Source organism: Acartia tonsa, chromosome 10 (genome assembly GCF_053477335.1).
Source record: "Acartia tonsa isolate MP-2025a chromosome 10, ASM5347733v1, whole genome shotgun sequence".
Classification (NCBI taxonomy): domain Eukaryota; kingdom Metazoa; phylum Arthropoda; class Copepoda; order Calanoida; family Acartiidae; genus Acartia; species Acartia tonsa.
The window spans coordinates 2,967,653-2,990,200 of record NC_137269.1 but is presented as its reverse complement, the minus strand read 5'-3'; the positions used below and the strand labels follow the sequence as shown (position 1 = coordinate 2,990,200).

Sequence of the window (22,548 nt, the reverse complement as noted above, 5' to 3'; positions counted from 1 at the left end):
TTAGTAGTTAGGTACGATTTAGAAAGCGTAGCAACTCTATAATCATTTCCAAAATGTCCGTACGTCCATTTTAAACATGTTGATTTTTTTATTTTTTTAAATAGCTTTTTTCGTTAATTTAGGCATGTTAGAATTGTCCTATCGATTTCAAATTTTGCATGGTGATTCCTGTAATAGTTAGGTACGAGTAAGAAAGCGTAGCAACTCTATAATCATTACCAAAATGTCCGTACGTCCATTTTAAACATGTTGATTTTTTTTACATTTTTAACAACAAATTTGTATGTGACCTAATTATCCGATTGGTCTGATTTTTGGTATACTGATTCCTAGGACAACAAAGTACAATATTATAAGCGAAGCAACTCTATAATTAAGTCCTAAAAATGTAAGTATGTCCATAATCATTATCCTGTATCAAGCAGTTTTTCAACAAATTTACTTACAATTTTACTTTGACTCTTATACATTCGCATTCTGATTATTCAGTTCTGACATTATACAAGTGGTAATGTCCGTTTGTCCTTCCATTTCAGAGCTTCGCTTTTATGGATGTTGTCATCCTTGTTTATGTTAGATTTAGGTAAAGGTTTCGTGATTTTGTGCAGAATATTTTACTTCAATATTACACCAGATTCTCATATAATCTACTAGGTAATAAAATTATCATTGTAGCAGCTAGCTAAAAAAAACGCTATTTATCCGGCCATCTCCTTACACAGGATAAACGAACGGACCATTCTAAAAAGCAAGCTTGATAGATATTTTTTTACCCCGTCATATCCACATATTCTATTTAAATTTCTGGAATAAATTCAAAACTAGTTTTAAATGGACACACGGACTTTTAAAGAGATACTAAATTTTACCGAATTACTTCAATGCCAGGTTTGAAAACTATTGGACAATTCTAACATTACTTAATTAACGGCAACAATCAGTCACGGAGTTCCCTACCCTGATTACGTAATAGCTTAGATTTAACAAAAAATGAAGGATACTGTAAAAAAAAAGCATACTTAAATTTTTTGATTTAATTAGAAATGCTTCGCTTACTTTCTTAAGCGTTATTGTACTAAGAATCATTCACAAAAATTAATACCTAAAATAATTTTCTCATACAAAAAATATTACTCTAAAGTTAAAAATTTGCACGTTTTAAATGAACGCACATACTTCCTGGTAAAAATTATGGAGTTGCGACGCTTTTTTTCGTATCACACTGCTCCAAGAATCTTAATGCAAAGTTTAAAATATTATGGACAATTCTAACATAGTTATACGAATGAAAGAATCTTTCAGATATTGACGGACAGACCCTAATTACAGAAAAGCTAAGCTTTAACAAAAAAAATATCTAAACATTTTTTTCATAAGTTTATTTATAAATGCATTTAGTTGACACAGACCAAGAATATAATTTCAGATGGTAATGTACTCGCATTATAAATTCACTTTGCAATAATAAGATTTCAACAGGAAAAAACTTGTTTGTTGACACAGCTGTCAGTCTATCTACAGGTTTATTCGGCTGGGCACTCGATGGATCCATCGTTGATTGCTTCAATGGCGTCATGGGGGTGCTAAAAAAATACGTGAAATTAAATAGTGTATTGGAAATTTGAAAAAAAAGGTTAAAAATACTTAAATTACACCAGATTTTCATGTTCTATACGTTATAAAGTGTACTCTGTAGTAGGCTAAAATAACGATCTCCCCCTTCCTCTTCCCACTCCTTTCTCCTGAATAAACGGCCTGACCAATAAATGCGGGTGTAATTTGCGACCTAAATCGACAACTAGACAAGAGGTCTCTCTTTGCACTAAAGGATCTCGCTAACCACTGAATCATTGCTCCTTTCAGTGTAGCTTCTCATAGATCCTTGTAAGGTTTATAGCTATTTTGGGGAAGGTTACCACTACCCACCCTAGAGAGAAGTTACACCAAAATGAAACGGCTCCGCATCCCTGTTTCTAACTTTACGTGCCCGTGGAGGCCTTTAGGGACGTGTCCGCTAGTCAATTAAGTTTCCGAAAAGAAGAAATCTTACCATGCCATCAACAGTGCAGCCGACAGACTGGGCGGTTCCAAGGATTTCCTTCATGGTACCGGAAAAGTCCCTAAAAACAAAATTTACACTGAATTCCTTGTATTTGTCCGCGGATAAGAACATACAATAAGAGATGGGTGTAATCACGTTTTCATTCGTATTTTCAGCAGGGTTTCGGATCCGCATTGATTTTATGCGGATCCGGATCCTCAAAATTTGGTCAGTGCGGATCCGGATCCGGATCCGGATCCGGATCCTACTGGATCCGGATCCGGATCTTTGACAATAAAAATAAAATCACCAAATTTTTCAAAAAAAATTAATTCTTCAATTCGAAGTCAAAAATACTTTTAATTTTCAAGTCTGAACCTAAACCTTAAAGATTGGCTCTCATCAAGAGAATGTCTGAGATTTTATATAAATTTAGGTAGATTTTTCCATTTTTTCCGCATTTTTTGGAGTCTAAGGATCCGGATCCGGATCCGCATTTTTTTGCGGATCCGGATCCTTGGACTCAAAATATGCGGATCCTTGCGGATCCTTGCGGATCCGAAACCCTGATTTTCAGTAGCTTTTGACAATTTATTTTAGGTTAGGAGTTGCAATTGAATTGCCACGCAGGGTTTTGAAGCCCCCCCCCCCGCCACAAGGGCTAGAATTAGGAGAAAATTTACTGTGAAAATAGTTAGGAGGCGTTGTAACGAAAGGGACTATACAATCAAAGTTTAACTATCTTTAGTTTACTTAGTACAGGAAAGGTTTACTTATTATATTTTAACAGACATCGTTCTACTTTGTATTATAGATAGGGGAACTTACTTGGCCATGGAACGGGGCCTCATGACACGGGCAGCGGCGATGATGTCATCCATGGTGACGTTACCGTTGTGCTTGATGTTCTTCACCTTCTTCCTGTCCCTGGGGGGCTCCTTCAGAGCCTTGATGATCAGGGCAGCGGCTGAAGGGACGACGGACACCTAGAATAAAAAATATTGCAAAATGAATAGTTTAAAATATGCAGGGAATGAAACAGACGAACACAATTGCGATATACAAATTGTGAACCATTATTAACGTCTCTACTATGAAGAGGGCATATTTGAAGCTCTAGTTGAACGTGTTAATATAAAATTAGGGGTGCCATAATTTCCAGTTCAGTGCCCCCCCCCCCCCTTTATTCCAACAAATAGAATTTCTGAGCGTAAAATGAAGAGAAATAGAATACTTTTAAATATCTCGAGGCAGGTACAATGCTACGAGACTGTCATACAGACGGACAAACCTTAATCTGTGGTAAACAATAAAATACTTACCGCAGCCTGTCTGTTCTGGATCTTCAGCTGTACGGTGACCTTGAGACCCTTCCAGTCTCCGGTGGCCTTGGCGATGTCGTCACCAATCTTCTTGGGAGACAAACCAAGGGGACCGACCTAAAGTAAATATTAAAATTTTAATCGCAGAACTTTCAAGTGCAATTTTCAAAATTCATGCATCTTTACCCAAGAATAAAATAGGGAAAATATTGATAATTGGTAATAAATGGCACTGTAGCCAAACTAAAGGGGGAGGGGAAAGAAATTTGTTAATGTACGCTTAATTTTTCATGCTTTCCTTTTTTCTCATTACCCCCCCCCCCCCTCCTTAACAGAATATGCATCCCTGTGGTAAAATATGTTACCTTGGGGGCAAGAGAAGCTGTGGCTCCGACCTCACCTCCGACGGCTCTCAAGTAAACGTACTTAACCTCATTGGGATCAAACTTGGGAGGCATGGCTGTAGATTAGGTTTCCTGAATTTTAGTTTTAATATTAGCTACCTACCTAATACTAGATTTTTTATGCAAAAGAATGAAGCTTTTAAAGGAATCTAAAATTAATAACAAATAAAAGAAGATTAAAAGTTACTTAATTTTCAGTATGGCTTCGAAACAGATTAATAACCGCTGGATTAGTACCGGTTCTCAGTCATACCAGTAACCGAACAGTCATGTATAGCACATCATATTAAAGACTATTTTCCACAATCATTAAAATAAAAGTGAAGAAATTTCCTACCAGTTATGTAAACCCGATCCTTCGGCCATTCAGAGTTTACAATACTGGTTTAACTATATAGTACTTTAATTCAATATCCGTGGAAAGTTGTCTAAAATGCTATACATGATTTTCAGTTCACATTGGAATGTTGCTGGAATCTAATCTTTTTGTTAACTGAAATCAGGCGGATAGGCATAAACTCATTTAATCTATGATCGAAGCATATATAGAAAGAAGGTAAAGTAAATCGTTCTAGTTATTTGATCGTTGGTTTAACCAACTTTAAATTTTTTGATAAGAAAAAAAAGGTTGAATTACAGCAACATTAGGATGTGAACTAATTTAATTTTAAGGTAGATAATAATTTGACATTACACTCCTTGTTATTGCTAGTAATTTTTTATTAAACATTTTTTCTAATATAGGACAAAGAAAATTGATAATTCCACAAAAAGCATTTAACGATTTGAAAGTAATCTGCAGAAGTACTTTGAGATTGTTGCAATTAATTTAGTTGTGACAAAAACTAAAATTGAACTTTACACCGCTATTATTCATTTTAAGTTTTGTAGGAACACACACAAAAAAAGGTTCATGGATTTACATAACTAGGTACTCCTGATTATATTGCCAAAATTTAAGCTAGGTATCAACTAAGATTAGGTATATGCTATGCAATAGCAGTTACAGATTTTAATGAATGAACTATATAGGGTAACTCATTTTAAGTTTAACTGCATTGTGTGGAACTACCCCTTGGCAAATAGGGTAAATAATAGAATAGAACGCATTATATATAATCAATCTAAAATTGTTACTGGCAATAACAAGGAGTATACTTGAGCGCAAGAGCGAAGTTTAGACACCTGGAAATAAGTAAATACAAAGCAGAGATGGTGGATGAGGGCACACTTGAAAATGTCCGACTACCACTTTAGGTTACACCTCTGAAAATATTCGATTTGCCATCAATAAGTGAAATTAAATTTTAAGAGATCAATGCTTTTAAGATTAAGTTTGGTTTATTAGGAAAATGTAAGTTTAAATTTAATTCTATGATCACGGAAACTTAAATCATTAAATGGTTATTTGCCGATATAGCCATTTATATTGGAGTTTCTGCTAGAAAATATTTGAGAAGTATGAAAATAAACATATTGTAACCAAACAAAAGCAAAGATCTCTTGTGAAAACAACTCATTCTAACCTGTTACAAAACCGGTTTTCATGATAATACATAATTATACTTTTTAAAAATACCTTTCCTGTAAAAATAGACAATTGACAATCAAATTACAAGTTAAATTTTGATCATATAATTTAAGAAGAGGATATCATCTTATGGACATTATCTTTTAAATTTACAGTCCTAAAATTACTATGAAACAATGAATCATTGGCATTTAATATTTTTCTGTTATTAGAAATATTGTGAAGCACATTTTCCAGGGTGAGATCTTCTAGAACTAAAGTATCTTCGGCGGCGAAGCAGCCAACTTGAGAACATCGCAATTTTGTAGCGTAGGCATGAGTTTTCAATCTAGTAGTAAAATTTTAAGCAAAGTTAAAACAATTACAACTTTATGTGTTATAATATCCAATAATCTACAATAAACAATGTTTTGTTTGACGCTATACACAGACAAACATCTTAATACTATTTATTAGTGCCCTAATCAATTTAAATCCACTTGTACTTGGAAAATAAAAACCTAATGAACGATATTAATTATTGTAAATAAATTAAAATATCATTGATGAGAACTATATAAATTAATAAATATAAAAAATATTTAGGAAATTTCAAGAATACTCCACGTGCAGTAATACTGCAACGAACTGTAGCAGACAAATTTCTCGTGTGCTAAATGTAAAACCCAACATGTGCACAGGGTTGCCGAAATTTATATAAAAAAATTAATTATTTTATTAGTTTTAACAATGATAAGCCACATAACGAATATCATAAAATGAAAAAAAATAATATTTTTGTTACAGTAATAATTTCAACAAAGTTTAATTTTATAAAAGTCGGCAACCCTGTTTTGATCCTGGAAAATGCCGCGTAACTTGTTAAGTACAACGACGACTTTTAAATATTTGGGATAAGGATTTCTATAAATAATGAGAATTGATTATTTAAAAAAAAAATATTTAGAACTCGCATTTTCAACGATTTAAACGTTAATAAAATTATATTTAATGCTAAGAAATTAATTATAAACTTTTTGATTTAGCCTAGGTCCGTTTGTCTGTCTGATTGAATATCCGTTGGATTAAAACTGGTTCTCAGACGTAAGAAAAATCATGTAAATCATCGTATTACAGACAATTTTGCACGAACATTAAAATAAAAATCATAAAATCAATACAAGTTTTATTAGCTAACGTTTTAATCTCATTTTGAATCTTAATATCCGCAGAAACTCTCTAAAATACGATGCGATATATTACTGTTCTTTTTAATTTTTTTTGAAAATGAAGATGGTGAAGTTCATATATTATTTTTTATTAAATTTGCTTAAATTCCTGATTCCAATTTCCGCGATGGTCTCCAGTAGAAACTCATGGTTTTCTCCAACACATTGAATTTTCAGGCTAAAATTTGGTAAATTCCAACTCGTACATCTAAAAATTAGGTTCGATGGGGACAATGGATTGAAAATTACACCAGTACCCAAAGTTTTATAACCATGTTAATTATTCGTTGGCTTAAAAGTTTTGAGTACCTTAATAAATTTTCATTAATAGGATCTAAAATTAAAACCTTTTAATATATAATTTAATCTACAGAAGGGATATTTTTTATCATTATTGGAGATGTATATCAATTTAACGTCCATTGTCTTATCCCTAAAACTTCCAGGGTTCTTGAAACTTATCGCCCTAATTAAAAAAACTTCTAATTCTATTTAATTCTAAATAGACGTCCCAGAGGGGGGGGGGGTTAAAGGGGTGTTTACTTCCCTCAGACATTAAAACCCTCATTTTACTCCCTTCAAATATTTTAAAAATACATTAGATTGCCCTGATCAAAGCCTTTAAAACTCATCATTTTACCCCCTGAAAAAAAGCTTACTGACATTAACCCTTCTTTCTATTTTTACGAATACAAATTAAATGAAAATAAGTTTATTTACCTGATGGAGTAAATTATAGTATCGGACATCATGTGAGGTCGAATAGGTCCTAGAAATTATAAAAATAAAATAAAACAAGACTGTCAAAATCCATAAAAGCGAGTGCCTAAGATAAAATTTTATGACAAACAAACAAAAATGCATGTATAGTGTCAAAATTTAATCAGCAGAATATCAATTTACAAGTCTAAAAAAATTGTTTATGAATTTTTTGCAAAATTGCAATACAGGAATCTTTTTTATTGACAAACTACCTATTTTTTTAGGGTTAAGTTATAGAGATGCTTAATATATTATTATTAAAATTTCTATCAAAAGTTGATAAAATACGGATTTTTAAAAAGTATTAGCACCAACCTTTACACGCAAGTTCGAATCCTTCTTGTGATTGTGGATCAACTCTGGCTGTTATCCAAGCCTGCCGCTGGTGCGAAGCCTTAAAACATAAAATATATTAAAATATGTTAAATTTAAGGGCTCGGCAGCAGCGCGCTTGGACTCTTTAAAAGGTTTTGAATAGAGGTATTGCCGTATTTGTTTCAGTTATTTAGACTTCCAGTTAATTTTTAAAAATGTTAAATTTTAATTTCCTTGAGGTTTACAGGCGGCCGAAGCGCGGCTGCCGAGCCCTGAATTTAATTTCCCAAGAACATAAAATATTTTTTGTTTTCAATCTTATGAAACAGTACGCATATATAGAGCAAGAATTTTTAACATTCAAGGCACACTTCTGTTGTGACATAGCAACATTTGTTTAAATTTTAATATTTAAATTAAGTATTAAGTAATAACCTTGTGATTACGCCGAGGTTCGAACCCATTACCTACCCGAAAATGAGCGAATGCGCTCCAATTTACTCTACAACCTTGGGCCCGGAGAGTTTAAGTTAACAAGAAAGACAACATCCAAAAAAGCGAATCACTGAAACGGTAGGACAAACGAACGTTAACACTTGTAGAGTGTCAGATCTGAATAAGGAGAATATTAATGCATAAGCCTAGACAAAATTTTAAGAAGATATGTTGCAAAATATCTTAAATACAAGATACTGTTTAAAGGACATACTTACATTTTTAGGACTTGATTATAGAGATGCTTCGCTTATAACATTGTACCTTGTGGTAATAGGAATCAGATAAATAGGATAATAATAACATACAAAAGTAAAAAAAAATCAGCATGGAGGTATGATTATAGAGTTGCCACCACACCTCTAAATCGTATCTAATCGTTATAGGAATCATCATGCAAAGTTTAAAATATGTATGACAATACTAACCTATTTAAATCAACGAAAAAAGCTAACTGTCCCAGACTGACGTACTGACGGACCGACTCTAATAATAGAAAAGCTTTGCTTTAAAAAAAAAAGCTACCTCTATATTGCTGCAGATTTGGTCTAAACTCCAACGCCTAAAATTAAATTCTATTAAGCACCGACAAAAAGGCAATATATTTAGCATCGATTGAAATATTTTCTTTACACATTTAGATCGCAATTTTGAAATGTCACCAAAAAGGAAATTAGTTTTCATGAAACCTTATTCTTTTAATATAAAATACTAGGTTGACTTGACTGCGAATAAATTTCTTCTTACATCTACCAATCAATTTATTTTTACAATGACACACTGGGATTTTTTAATAACACATAAAACCTTATGGTTTTAAAAGTCCTTGAGCCATACAAATAACGAAAGGGCATTTATGGAAAAGGTAAATTCTATATGCTTGTTTTCAAAAGGCGTAAAAAGTTTTGTCTTCGCAACTATTAAAATTTGAGGTTTCTTAAAATCATCTGAAATATTAGTTCTCTCCCTTAAACTACCTGGCAAGAACACAAAAACCCCTTCACCTCCTTTGATGTTTTATTTTGACTATCTCCTTTGGGAGGCCTTCACCCTGCATGCAGGGCTACCCTGTTCCCAATATGACCTTACCTACAAAGTAAAACAAAAACAAAGAAAAACTACCCCCGTACTTTTTTTCAAATTGTTACATATAGGGAGGGGGATGTTAAGGGTTTGACACTGCGCTTTGAGAGAAACCGCTGAAATACCCCCTATATTGAAGGTTACCTGCCAGAAATAAGGTTTAACCAACAAACGAAATAAATCTAAAATAATACTTGGGGGGCAGATGTAAATGTGGTCAATTCTACTAAGTGTTGACCCCCAACAACAGATGAAAATCACGTATAGTATAGACCTGCTAATAAGATGTTTCCAGGTTGCCTTGGCTATAACTTTGCCATCGGAGAAATTTGTTCTTGTGTGCTTCCCAAACTCACAATCAATCTACAAATTATTATCAATCCTTACTTAAAAGTAACATGATGTCTGTGGTGTCTGTCTGTACCGAACTGACATTGTTCTCCTTATCAAACTTTAAGTTCAGGGGGGGAGGCCGAGGGGGGGTAGTTCCACCCTCTAAGAGAAAATACCTTTGAAAAATGAAAAAAAATTACTTTACACCAAAATAAAAAATTTAATTTAATTCCAGATATGCCTCTTAATGCCTCTAGCGGCATAACAGCTAACTCAACAACTTATCATAATCATAATACAAAATGGTTTGGATGAATGATACATAAGATCTCAAAAACGTCTGGTCATACCTCGTATGTTTTCAGTGGCATTAATCTTCTAAGTTTTTTCGCCATACCAACATCTTTATTGAGACCTTAAGAAAAAAACTCTTTTGACATATAAAAAAAATAAGAGTGGTCTGTCCAGGGAAATCCAAGCTTTTTTATTTTAAGAGGGTAAAATGAAGGGGTTTAAAAGTTTGAAGGGGGATAATCTGATGTATTTTTTTATAAAGAGGGGGTAGAATGAAGGGGTTTCTAAGTTTGAGGGTGGTAAACACCCCTTTACCCCCAGCACTAGACGTCTATGGGGTTGTCAATTATGATCTCTCAAACCAATGTACCTACATACTTTCACTCTGCTTTTCATGGAATTTACTTTTGAAGCTGGTGCATTATTTGTCAAGTGTACCACTTTTCTGCACTACCTCTCCGATTTTGTTAATACTCTATATTTTGGTCCGTTGAGTGATTCAAGGATGCTGGATAGCCAAAAAAAAAAGTTCCAGAGTCCCTGGATGTCTAGATATCTAGCTATCTATGAAGGTAGGTAACAAAAATTAAAAAACACCCATTTTTAAAAAAAAAATTAAAAATTAATTTTTTCTTCAATCTTACATCCAACCTATACATTTTATACACAAAAATGATCGTTTATTCATGTAAAAAGCGCACATAATTCTATTTTGGCCAAAACTCTAATTTTACAGGGTGTCCAACAAAAAATGTATTTTGGATATCTAGCGTAATACCCAAAATACCTGTCCGAAAAAATATCATTTTTTTGGCTTAAATCCTGTGTTTTATCTGTGGGCATATGTGGTATATAACGGTTCGGACCACCAGGGACTATAAGGTTGTCAAATTTCACTTTGGGACACCCTGTAAATGTGATTTTTGCGTCTGTAGAGCTAAAACTTGGTCCAAGTTGGCTATTTTTTTCAAATTGCTCTAATATTTGTCTTAGTATGTTTGGCCATAGTGTTTTCTGATCAAATCAATATTTTCCTATTTTTTGGACACCCTGTATTTTCATATTTGGCAAATAATGCACCAGCTATATTTGTATAGGACAGACAGAAATGTAGAAAGCAGAATCACCTATCCCTGGATCCCTGTTCATTATGTCATAATCCCAAATGATGATTTCCCCTACTGTAGATTAATTCAACTTGTAAATTCTTTTAATTATTGGATAAAAAAAAGTTGGATCAACTGCAGTTCACGGTAAAATATTCCTGAATATTTCCAAAAATCTTTGAATTTTAAAGGCTTCTAGCTGCCAAACGGCTGTACATACAGATCATACCCGCACACCATTTTATGCGGCATAATCTGGAATAGCCAAGATCCAATGATGCAAATGGAAAGCTTTTCTGCACTGCAAGATAATTATGCATTATTTATTTATGGCTATTCCAGATTATTTGTAGGCCTTCTTATGCCACTTAAAATAGTGTGCGGGCATGATCTGTATGTTCAGCCGTTTGGCAGCTAGCAGCCTTTAAAATTCATAGATTTTTGGAAATATTCGTTACCAGCAATATTGTACCGTGAACTGCAGTTGATTCAAAAAAAAGTTATAGACACTACAAGTTTGGTACCAACAATTCAAAATTCTATAAAAGTAGCAAGGGCTAATGAATAAGAGAACGTGGTTAGAAAATTTAGGTACCAGAGTAATTTACAACTCAATGTGTCCTCCCTCCCAAAATAAAGGAGTAACAGGTATAGTCCCTTTCGTAACATCGCACCTTATGGGGCTATTCTTAGTATTTTTTTACAGTAGCTTTTCTCCTATTTCTAGCCCCTGCGGCGGGCTCTAACCCGGCGGGGCTAAATACCTAACCCTGGTGGGCAATCACCTAACCCAATATAACCTAACCTAACTTAAAACAACCCATAAAAAGCCATTTTAAAAATACGACGAATCGCCCCTTATGGGGCGATGTTACGAAGAGGACTATTCCCGAAGAAACTATACTCACAAAGAACAAAAACTCCGGATTCTTTGGTGGTAAGAAAATTTGATGGTTGGATTGTAAAATCTGTTTCCTCGTACCCAGGACCTAAAATATACAAGGATCATCATTAGGGTTGGCAATCCGTGTCCGGAATCCGCCCAATTTTTGGCCAATTTTGGAATCCGCAACCGGATCCGGAATCCGTTTTTTAATAGCGAATTCCGGATTCTTATTTGGTAGGCCAAAATTAGCGTCTTGAGTTTTTTCTTTCAACTCCTCCTCTTTGAAGGCAAAGATTTTCATTATTATATAATAGTTATTTCTCGTATCGTATTATAAACGGCTTTCCGCGGATATAGAATGTACAATTATAAGATTAAAACTAGTTTTTTTAGCCCCGGGGTGCCGGAGGCACCGGCTAAAAAAACTGGTTTTAATCTTATGATTGTACATTTCTATATTCGTAGAAAACTGGATGTAATACGATGCTAGACATAGTTTTTTCGTATGGATGAGAACCGGTTCCTATCCACCGGATTCGAATGAAAACGAGAAAATATCTTATAAAATCTGTTTCGATTCTCGGAAGTGAATTATAGAGAAAACCAAGAACATTGATTTTTAGGACATATGTAGCAATTAATTTTAAAAATTTTTTTAAAATCCTTTTAAAATATTGCTAAAATCCGGAATCCGCCAAAAATAAGAATCCGGAATCCGAAGGAATCCGCCACTTTTTTTGACGGATTCTTTAAGAATCTGGAATCCTAATACGGCCCAAAAATTCAACGGATTGCCATCACTAATCATCATTATATGAAATGCTAGCCTATAGGGGCACTTTAGATTAGGGTAGGGAAATCGACTCTTCCCCCTTAAAATACAATTTTAAATTTTAATGAATCAGTGTCATTTTTTCAATTAGCGATTTTTCTTGGGAAGGTGGTGGTACCCTCCCCAAATTATTTAAAAGTTTTGGCGTTCAGAAAAAAAGAGAAGGCAAAGGGAAAACCGATACCACAGAAACATGATGTCTATCTGTCTGTAGCATAAGATCTCAAACCGCTCGACCGATCATATGGTTCTGCTCTACAGAGAAATTACCCATATAATTAAAATTAAAATAAAACAAGAATGACAACATCCATAAAAGCTAAGCTCTGAAACGGTAAGACAAACGAAAATTAAAACTTGAAGAGTGTCAGAACTGAATAATCAGAATATGAATGTATAAAAGTCTAACGAAACAAAATTGTAAGTAAATCTGTTGAAAAACTGCTTAAATACAGGATATTGTTTAAGGACATACATATACTTTTACGACTTGATTATAGAGATGCTTCGCTTAAAACAATGTACTTTATTGTGCTAGAAATCAGTATTCCAAAATTCAGACTAATCGGATAATTTTAACACATACAAATTTGTTGTTAGAAAAGTTAAAAAGCAACATGTGTAAAATGGACGTAAGGACATCTTGCGCCTGGTACCGATTATAGAGTTACTTCGCTTTCTAACTTGTACCTAACTCTTATAGAAATCATCATGCAAAGTTTAAAATCGATAGGACAATTCTAACATGCTGAAATTAACGAAAAGAGCTATCCGTTACCTAATACTAAAGGGTGAGAGGAATAATCAAGAATATTTTGAGAATCTTCTTGAAATAAATCCGGGTGGTTGTCAGCTTTATAATTATTGTGGAGTGTTGGGGAATAATCTTCAGTTAGGTCTTCTTTTTCTTGAGCAATTTCTGAAAATCATCAAAAATTAGTAGAAGTCGTCCCTTACTTCAAAATTTAGTTAAAAAACGTAAAAAAATTGTTGGGTGTCATTTTTGCTATGGGCGACTTCTCTTGGAAGGTTGGTAATATCCTCCCTCAAAATAGTTGTAAACCTTTCCAGAACCTATAAGAAACTACACAATGCAAAGGAGAACCATATTGGTTGTGCGGTAAGCGAGATTCTTTAGTAAGAAACGCATTCAGAAAAACAAAAAGACACATATCCTGATACTTTTGTATAAGAATTTCAATAGGTATTAATAAAAAAAAATCACAAATAATAAATTATAAACTTACTAGGTATATGGAGATCATTTTCTGTTGTTTGAGATAGTAGATTGTAAGATCTAGATAAATAATTCAAATAAAAAAATTATAGATAAAATTTGTCGACTTACGAGTCAACCATGTTTTTAAGATATATCTTCTTTAAAATAATAACAATGAATAGGGAATATACGTGGATATTATGACTAGAAAAAAGTTGTCATAGATTTAGTTTGCCTATAACAAGGAAATCACTTATTGGTCAGTTAGTTCATCCATTAGGAGGGAAGGGGGTAAAAATTCAGATGTAAATACAGTGGAACTTTTTGGGAGTTTTGAGTAACTTTGGATACCTGTGGGGGTGTATCTACCTCCCTAAAACTAAAAATACACTCCTATTGTTGTTCCCCCTACACTACTCTCGATTTTGGTTCAATAGGGTGGTCAAATTTTGACCCCCCCCCCTTGGTAAAACTCTGTGCACGCCACTAAAATAAGGTGTTACCTTAACGTGGCAGGTACTTTAAGTTGGTTCTCTAACAGCTGAGATTGTGGGATATACTGTCCTCCCTGCAGTCACATGTCAGGATAAGCATTAAACAAGATTAGCTTTTATGAAAACTTTTGCCTTTTTGAATTGAAGAAATACTACTATCCATCCGTGCGCCAATCTACCATCTCCCTATTTAAGGATAAGATGATGATTTTGTATTGATAACGACATCAAGAGGGATATACTAATTGAAGATAAATAAGAAGAATGCTGGCTATAAAGTTAAATAGATCTAATTTCTGTGATGTTATTATGCTGTCTATGTCAATGTGCAATCCAATACAAATACTAATAGTCTGATGTGTTTCAGAGAGTGGATCAAGCTTGTAATGCCCCAAGAAAAGTTTGCACCATTCTGACATACACACCCTTAAACATCTAGAAATTGTTTCCTGATACTTACAACTATTTTTAGCCAATTATGGAGTCCGAATCCGGAACCCGGTTTTTTTTTGTAGCGGATCCTTCATTGTTAGTCAAAATTTAGCGTCTTGATTTCTTTCAACCCCCCCTCTTTGAAGGCAAAGATCACTGAATCATCTTTAATTGTGTCCTTATGAATAGACATAGTTTATTCAAGGAAAAAAACTTATATAAACAATAAAAGCAAGTTTTTACATCAATATAGACCAAAAAGGCATAAAAATCCCATTTCCGCAGGGTTTTCTTACCTAACCTAAAAATAAAAAAAAATTAGATTTTTTTCATTTAGATGTAGTACCTAATGGACTAGGCTTATGTACCAAGTTACAAGAATCTAGCTCAATATTTAGACCATTTTGCTCACTGTTTAAGTTTAGATGTCATTACGCCCCTCTCATAAGGAAAAAGGATAAGAGGATGAATACTCACCCCTTTTTCATGGTAAAATACTACTTCCCCATCCCTAAATTTAGAAGCAGACGAAAATCAAAAACCGCCCAGGGCTTTTTGTAAGTCAATCATAAATAATAATGTGAATAAAAAGAAAAGCGATATTTAGCAAACAGCCGTGGGCGGTCAGAATCAGCTGAATGTTCATTATGAAAAAAATTCTCCTCTTTTTAGAAATAGAAGGATTCATCTTAAATGAACAAATTTTTTAAAATAAAAATAAAATTCTATGTAATTTTTAATTAAAACATTAAAACGAAAATATCTAATCTAATATTCTTGCCCTAAATATGGAAATAGTAAAAAGTAAAAAAATATTTTTTAAAATAATTTTTAATCCTCCCATTTGAAAAGTAGTGGAATAGCAATAAATTTTAGCGCGGCAACAACGCTAAGTAGGCCTCTAGGCCCACTGCCTATTTTCGTCTTCTAGTTGCTTCGATTCCTCTCTTTTATTTTTTTCTCTATGGCCCCTCTTATATTTTTCAATGCTGTTTTAATTCCTGCCTGTTTCTTAGGATCAATTTGCAGATAGTTACTTCTTCCTGTTTACAAAAATATTTCAGATTTTATCAATATTTCTTATACCTATAGTACTAACCATAATACAAAGTAGCTTGATGTCTGTCCGTCCTCTAAGATCTCGGTCCCCAATAAACCGATCGGATTCTACTTTTCAGGGAATGTACCTACTGGTCCTGTGGTGGTTTTAGGCTATTTTATTGAGGGGTGGGACACCCAAATACCCCCGAAAAATAAAAATTCCCCATAAATTTTTTTTATGATGCAGATGATACCAACTATTTGGTGCTGCACTACATGTACTACATTTTTTTTAATTACCTCTTGGGGAAAAAAAGCCCCTAGAGGCTAGGGGCGAAGCCGCTAGTAGTATTCTATTATAAAGTAGTAAGATTTTTGTTGTCTGAAGATTGAAATTTCGAAAGTTACTGAACCAATTGAGTTTTTCATATTCGAGAAGTTTAACATTGGTCCCAGGATGGTTTTAAGCTAATTTTAAGATTTCAGTCTTTAAGTTTTATGCTATTTTCCATTTTCCTCTCCCTTCTAATACAAAGTTCCTGAAAATTAGGGGATCTATGGAAAGCTACATAATTGTATAGGAAAACAATAATGGTTCAGTGGTTCATCATGCAAACGACCACCAATAACACCATAAAAAAAAAAAAAACATAAAAAACATTTATTCAGTGACAGATTACGCCCCGTCTTACGAAGCAGTACATACAATAGTACACCAAGCTACTGCTTAGTACCAGGTGTACTTTACAATTTTTCATAATATTTATAAATTTAAATTGCATGACTAACACTAGATGTTATGTGTGGCACTGATTAGGCTTCCCTAAAAGTAGGAATATGCGTATCCGAGATGTTTGCATTGCCTTTTTTAGGTTGGCATTAAAATAATAAGAAAAATAAGAAATAATAATGTCAAAATAAATGTAGGTAAAATTAAATGGACAGGGGAAAAAGAGAAGGAAAGAAGGGTTACAACAAATTTTAAGGCTAGTTTTTCTTAAATTTTAAAACCATTTCTGTAATTAATAATGTAAGGTTTTTAATAAATCCAGGCAAATCAATATATTTTAAGTGCATTCATTACATTCTTCAATATTACATATAGATTTAAAAAGTTCATCTTTAAGATTTAATGCAAATGTTTTTTTAGGAATATTCTCATTTAAAAGATCTTTTTCATGACAAAAATTATTCCATAGTCTTTGAAATGAAAATAATGGAAACCTTTCAATTTTTTTAAATTTGGCTATTGGAATATAAAACTCACTAGAATTTCTTAGTTGTCTCTGATTTCTTAGATTATTTCTAATCCATACACCATCAAAAGAATTTGGTAGCCTCCAGCGAATAAAATCATAAAAAAATAGTAGCTTTGTATAAATAGATAGCTCCTTAATAGGCAAAACATTAATTTTCCTAAACAAAGGTGGCGTATGGCTGTTATAAGCGGATTTGTGTATAATTCTAATAGCTTTTTTTTGTAGAACTACTAAAGGCTTAATAGATGATTCTAAGCCACAGCTCCATGCTGGCAAGCAATACAATAAATGGCTATTTATAAAAGAGTGGAATAGTGTTACTAAGGATTTTTCACATAATATATGCTTAACTCTATTGATTAAAAACAAACTTCTAGATATTTTTTTCCTTAAATATTCAATATGGTATTTAAAGTTAAGTTGAGAATCAATAAACACACCCAAAAATTTAATTGCAGGAATTTCACTCTGTTGGTTGATATAACCCAAATATCTAATTTTATCTGTATCATTCTCATTTTCATTATTAAAATCTAATTTGATTTTAATTTGGTCCCAAGTTATGGAATCCTCCCTTTTATTAAAGATCATAAATTTAGTTTTAGTTGGATTAAGAGACATTTCATTGCAACGAAACCAATCACAGATATTTTTAAGTTCAATGTTGAGTATTTCAATTATCTCATTCAAATCTTTTCCTGATATCAAAAAATTACTGTCATCTGCAAAGAGTAGTGTCATTAAGCTAGTACAATTTTTAATATCATTGATATAAACTAGAAACAAAATTGGGCCCAAAATACTTCCCTGTGGGACACCCTTGCTGATTCCTAATAAATCACTTTTTTCGCCATTTGTATAAACAAACTGATTTCTATTACTTAAATTGTTTTTAAACCATTCTAATTCTAATCCATGTATACCAATTTTTTTAAGTTTTTTTAATAAAATTGTTTGCGAAATTGTATCAAAACATTTAGCAAGATCACAGAATACCCCTATAGTAATTAAATTTTCATTTTTTGCTTGTCCCAGATAATTCAAAAGGTGAATCATAGGATGTAGTGTAGATTTTTTTGCTTGAAATCCATATTGATGTTCATAGATAATTTGATTAAATTCAAGATATCTTGTGAGTTGTTCAGATACAATTTTTTCTAACAATTTTGAAAAAATAGGTAGCAAACTTATTGGACGATAATTGCCAGGGTTACATTTATCCATTTTAGAGCTGTTACTATATTTAAAAATTGGCAAAACTTTAGCAATTTTTAATTGTGAAGGAATTTGACCTGTTTTAATAGATTGGTTAATAATGTGAACAAGAGGTACGGCAATACTATTTATAATTTGTTTTAATAAACAATTTGATAATCCAAACATGTCAGAGCTCTTTTTATTTTCCATTTTTTTCACTAAATTAAAAAGAACATGAATATTTATTTCTCTTAGCTTAAATACACTGTCTGTATCAGGAATAAAGTCGCACGGATTAAGTGGGGAAGGGTTAATTTGGCTGGCAATTTCATCAGCAATTGAAGTAAAATAAGTATTAAATTTGTTAGAAATATCATGATTATTACTGTAAGATGTATCATTGACAATTATTTCATCTATACACGATGTCTTGTCATTTGATTTTGAGATCACTTGTCTTAAAGTTTGCCAGGTTTTTCTTAGATTTTCTTTATTTTGATTAAGTTGTTCCCTGTAAAAAATTTTCTTTGCATCTTTTATTGCCTTATTGTAAATGTCCCTATATGTTGTATATACAATGTTATTTTCTGGTGTTTTATTTTTTGAATAAATTGTCCCTAGCTCAAGTTTTTTTCGTCTAGAAATCATAAGCCCTCCCGTCATAAATCCCTCTATTTTATGAATATTTTTATTAAATTTAACTTCTTTGATGGGAAAATGTAAATTAAAAGCACAATCAAATACTTCATGAAAGTTTTCAAAACTAATTTGTGGGTTTAATTCATTAAGAACATTACCCCAGTTGTTTGTGTTTAACATTGCATTAAATTGAATAATTTTTTCACTTGTTATATCCCTGCTGATAAATGTTTTAGGCTTTTCTGTTTTTTGTGTTTGAGAACTAACATGAAAAATAGGGAAATGATCAGAAATTGAGTTCAGAATAACGCCAGATTCCAATGTATTATTGCAAGAATTAGATAAAATATTATCAATCAATGTACATGAAGCATGTGTAACTCTAGTTGGTTTAGTAATTAAAGGCAAAAACCCGTTAGATAAAGTGTTCTCTATAAAATCATTTGTTTTTAAATGAGATTCAAATTTAAGGAGATCTAAATTCAAGTCAGACATGATGTAAGAGTCACCTTTATAAGATGACAGTGCTGCTTGTAAATTTGATATTTTATCAATAAAATATTCCATCTGATCATTAGAACTCATGCCTTGTATTGGAGAATTAGGACGATAGACACAACTAATTATATTGCTTTTTTTCTGTTCAGTAATAACTTTCAATGTTAAAGATTCAAAAAGATTTTCTTCAAAATATGATAAATCATCAATTACAGTAAATCTATGTTTTTTATGAATATAGATTCCAACTCCCCCTCCCTTCCCCTTTTTATTAGATGAAAATACAAAATTATAATTTTCAAGTTTATATAGATCTTGATCAATAATTGAAAATATTTCTTGAATACAAATTATGTCAAAATAAATGTTGTTTTGTAGAAGAAAATTGATATATTCTTTAAATTCATCAAATTTCGAGGGTAAGGAACCAAGATTCCAGCTTAAGAATTTTATCTTCCTGCAATTCTTAAATTTATTAATGAGTTGTGTGTTGTCAAAATAGGAACATTTTAAATCTATACTGAGATACGGGCTTTCAATTTCGTTTTGATTTGCACCATCCATATTAAGGTTTAATTTAAGGTAAAATCTATTCCTGTAAGAAATCTTGGGTCCACTTTTCTTTCCATCTTGTTCAATTCATCAACTAGTTATTCAGGTGTCAACATAACAAGTAACAAGGATGAAAACATCCATAAAGGAGAAGCTCTAAAATCAGACTGAAGGAAAAAAGAATTGTAGGGTGTCCAAACTTTATAGACTTTATAGTCTTAACAAAATTTTACATACAAACATTTGTTACAAAATTGAGTAAATACAGGATAATGTATGAGGACATACTTTCATTTTAAGGATTTGATTCTAGAGATGCTTCATTTATAATATTGCACTTTGTCCTAGAAATCATTATTCTAAAAATCAGATGTATATGAGAAATATACCATTCAAAAAGTTTTTGTAAAAAAAAATAAGAAACGGCATGTTTTAAACGGACATACGGACTTTCTGGTAACGATTATAAAGCTGCTACGCTTCTTAAATCAAACCTAATTGTTACAAGAATCATCATACAAAATTTAAAACCCATAGGACAATTCTAAAATGCCTAACTAACAATAAGAGCTATCCGTTACGGGCGGACGGACAGACCCTAGTTATAGTAAAGGCATTGGTTTTGAAAAAGGTTTAACAATAAACTTGTAAGTTATAATACCTACTTTCTCTCTTTTATTCTTCTATGAATCAAATTCAAGTTATAAAATTTTAATTTACTTGTTATGCTTATATTCCTAATCTAAACTTTATAAGGGCCACTGCTGCCCGTGGTGCCATTCCTGGAGGCTTATAAACACTAAAATTAAATTTTTACTTAATTAAGAGCAATACTCTTTATAATAAAGTAACAGGATGTCCGTTAGTCTGTCTGTCTATTTGTACCGAAGAATCTCGCTAACTGCTGAATTGATATAGTTCTCCTTTTACTTTTTTTTATGTCTAAAATAAAAAAAATGGGTTATCGAATTGAACACCCCCACCATAATAGCATTCGGCAGATATAAAATGTACAATTATAGGATTAAGACCAGTTTTCTTAGCCTCGAGATGCCGAAGGCATGGGCTAAAAAGACTGGTTTCAATCTTATGATTGAACATTTTCATATTCGTAGAAAACTGGATATAATAGTTACAATGCTAAACATAGTTTTTTTCTCATGGATGAGAACCGGTTCTAATCCACAGGATATTAATCGGTTTCGAATGAATACGAGAAAAAGTATCAACCTGACTACTCCATGAAGTAACCGCCAGGCATCTGCACTATAAACTAAAAAATATAATAATTTATATTTTTTTAATAAAAATCTTTGAAAATATCATTTTGTTCATTTGTAAAGCGATTTAATGACTAGGTAATGGTATAAAAAGAGGACGATTTTTATTATAGGAAGTAGTGAAGTTTTTCGTCTGTAACGAACAGTGAAGCTATTTATATGTTCAGGGAAGGTTTTAAGGTATTTTTTCAAGTAATCATATATCGAGAGATGGATGGCTCATTTTTGTTTAATATGTCCATCTGTCATTAGCTTTACTTTACCTTATAGAAGCCATATTTTTTAAATTACGCGACGAGCTTTACCGACAAACCAACTGACGTACAAGACTTGTAGAATAGCTTATCATTAATAAAAATTTACCTAATTGTGTCATTTTTATAGATAATTATGGTTGTTTAATCTGTAAATATAAATAAATATTATTTTGTATAAACTTTATACCTATTAATATAATAATAATAGATTGTACATATAATAAAAAATATTGATATAATATGTTTATTAACTTTCAAAAAGCAAGTCAAAAATATAAAATATTGTTGATAAAAATTCAGAACTAAGTTTGTAAAACAAAGCTTAAAAATTGGAACACAATAAAAAATAAAATATATGACAATTTAAAGCAAGCAAAGGATCTAAAGGGATAAGACAATGAACAAATTTATATACTTCATAAATGATGATGAACAAATTCACTTCCCCTGTTAAATAAAAGGGGGAGGTAGGTTGGGCAAAAATTCCGTAAATGTGTAAGTCTTAAGGCTTTAAAACAGTAGAAGAACGATAGGTAATATTCATTAAATATGTGTATTCCTTATAGAAAAGAACTAAATACATTTTTTTTCTAAGTTAACATAAATTTTAACGTTCTATTACTGTCTTTAAGCCTTAAAACTCACACCTTTACGGAATTTTAGCACAACCTACCTCCCCCTTTATGATAAAAAAGTTTTGTACTTTAATTAAACAATCAAGATTTTTAAAAATATTGTAAAACGTGTTAGTAAAATTTGGCCATCTGAGCTGGATCTTTAAATCATTTCAATGGTGCGCCAAATCGGAGTGAGCCAACTTTCAACCAATGAGAGCACAGCATTTTACGAAATGCCGCGCTGTGATTGGCTGAAATTCGGCGCACCCCGATGGCGCACCATTGAAATGATTTAAAGATCCAGCTCAAAATAATTTCCAGTCCAATGTCCCCTCCCTCCCTAATAAATACTGAGATCTAAAACTACAACGTATATATATTCTAACCAGGGGATTGGTAAATGGAAAAAAAAACAATTTTGACACAAGTAAGAAGGCACAAAGTTCTGAGC

General features: G+C 32.3%; 2 protein-coding genes across 2 annotated transcripts; both read right to left on the bottom strand.

Annotated features, from left to right (window-relative positions):
* Positions 1-1,459: 1,459 nt before the first annotated feature.
* On the bottom strand, positions 1,460-5,628 carry RpL12 (ribosomal protein L12). Its single transcript, XM_080173219.1, has 6 exons — positions 4,953-5,628; positions 3,729-3,839; positions 3,364-3,480; positions 2,870-3,027; positions 2,051-2,120; positions 1,460-1,583 (listed from the first exon to the last, which is right to left on the bottom strand). The coding sequence occupies exons 2-6, from the start codon at positions 3,819-3,821 to the stop codon at positions 1,524-1,526; spliced, it is 498 nt and encodes a 165-aa protein (XP_080029345.1). The 5' UTR covers positions 3,822-3,839; positions 4,953-5,628; the 3' UTR covers positions 1,460-1,523.
* On the bottom strand, positions 5,348-21,634 carry LOC145329182 (pseudouridylate synthase TRUB2, mitochondrial). The gene is made up of 16 exons (XM_080173218.1): positions 21,587-21,634; positions 21,174-21,216; positions 20,684-20,742; positions 19,991-20,040; positions 15,763-15,804; positions 14,335-14,399; positions 13,860-13,909; positions 13,391-13,531; positions 11,803-11,883; positions 9,845-9,909; positions 9,436-9,524; positions 8,604-8,640; positions 7,584-7,662; positions 7,227-7,275; positions 6,618-6,714; positions 5,348-5,628 (listed from the first exon to the last, which is right to left on the bottom strand). Exons 1-16 carry the CDS (start codon positions 21,597-21,599, stop codon positions 5,407-5,409), a joined length of 1,182 nt encoding a protein of 393 aa, XP_080029344.1. The 5' UTR covers positions 21,600-21,634; the 3' UTR covers positions 5,348-5,406.
* Between the last annotated feature and the right edge of the window lie 914 nt (positions 21,635-22,548).

Bases quoted from the DNA above. Each gene is read 5' to 3' on its own strand.
- LOC145329182 (XM_080173218.1), bottom strand. The intron at 14,400-15,762 runs GCAGGAATTAAA...ATGTGACTGCAG, and splicing joins AAATTGATCCTAAGAAACAG to GGAGGACAGTATATCCCACA. The intron at 8,641-9,435 runs GTCTATACTATA...ATTTAATTTTAG, and splicing joins TGGAAACATCTTATTAGCAG to GCGTTGGAGTTTAGACCAAA.
- RpL12 (XM_080173219.1), bottom strand. From the start codon at position 3,821: ATGCCTCCCAAGTTTGATCCCAATGAGGTTAAGTACGTTTACTTGAGA. The intron at 3,481-3,728 runs GTAACATATTTT...TATTTACTTTAG, and splicing joins CAGCTTCTCTTGCCCCCAAG to GTCGGTCCCCTTGGTTTGTC. The intron at 1,584-2,050 runs GTAAGATTTCTT...GTATTTTTTTAG, and splicing joins GCTGCACTGTTGATGGCATG to CACCCCCATGACGCCATTGA.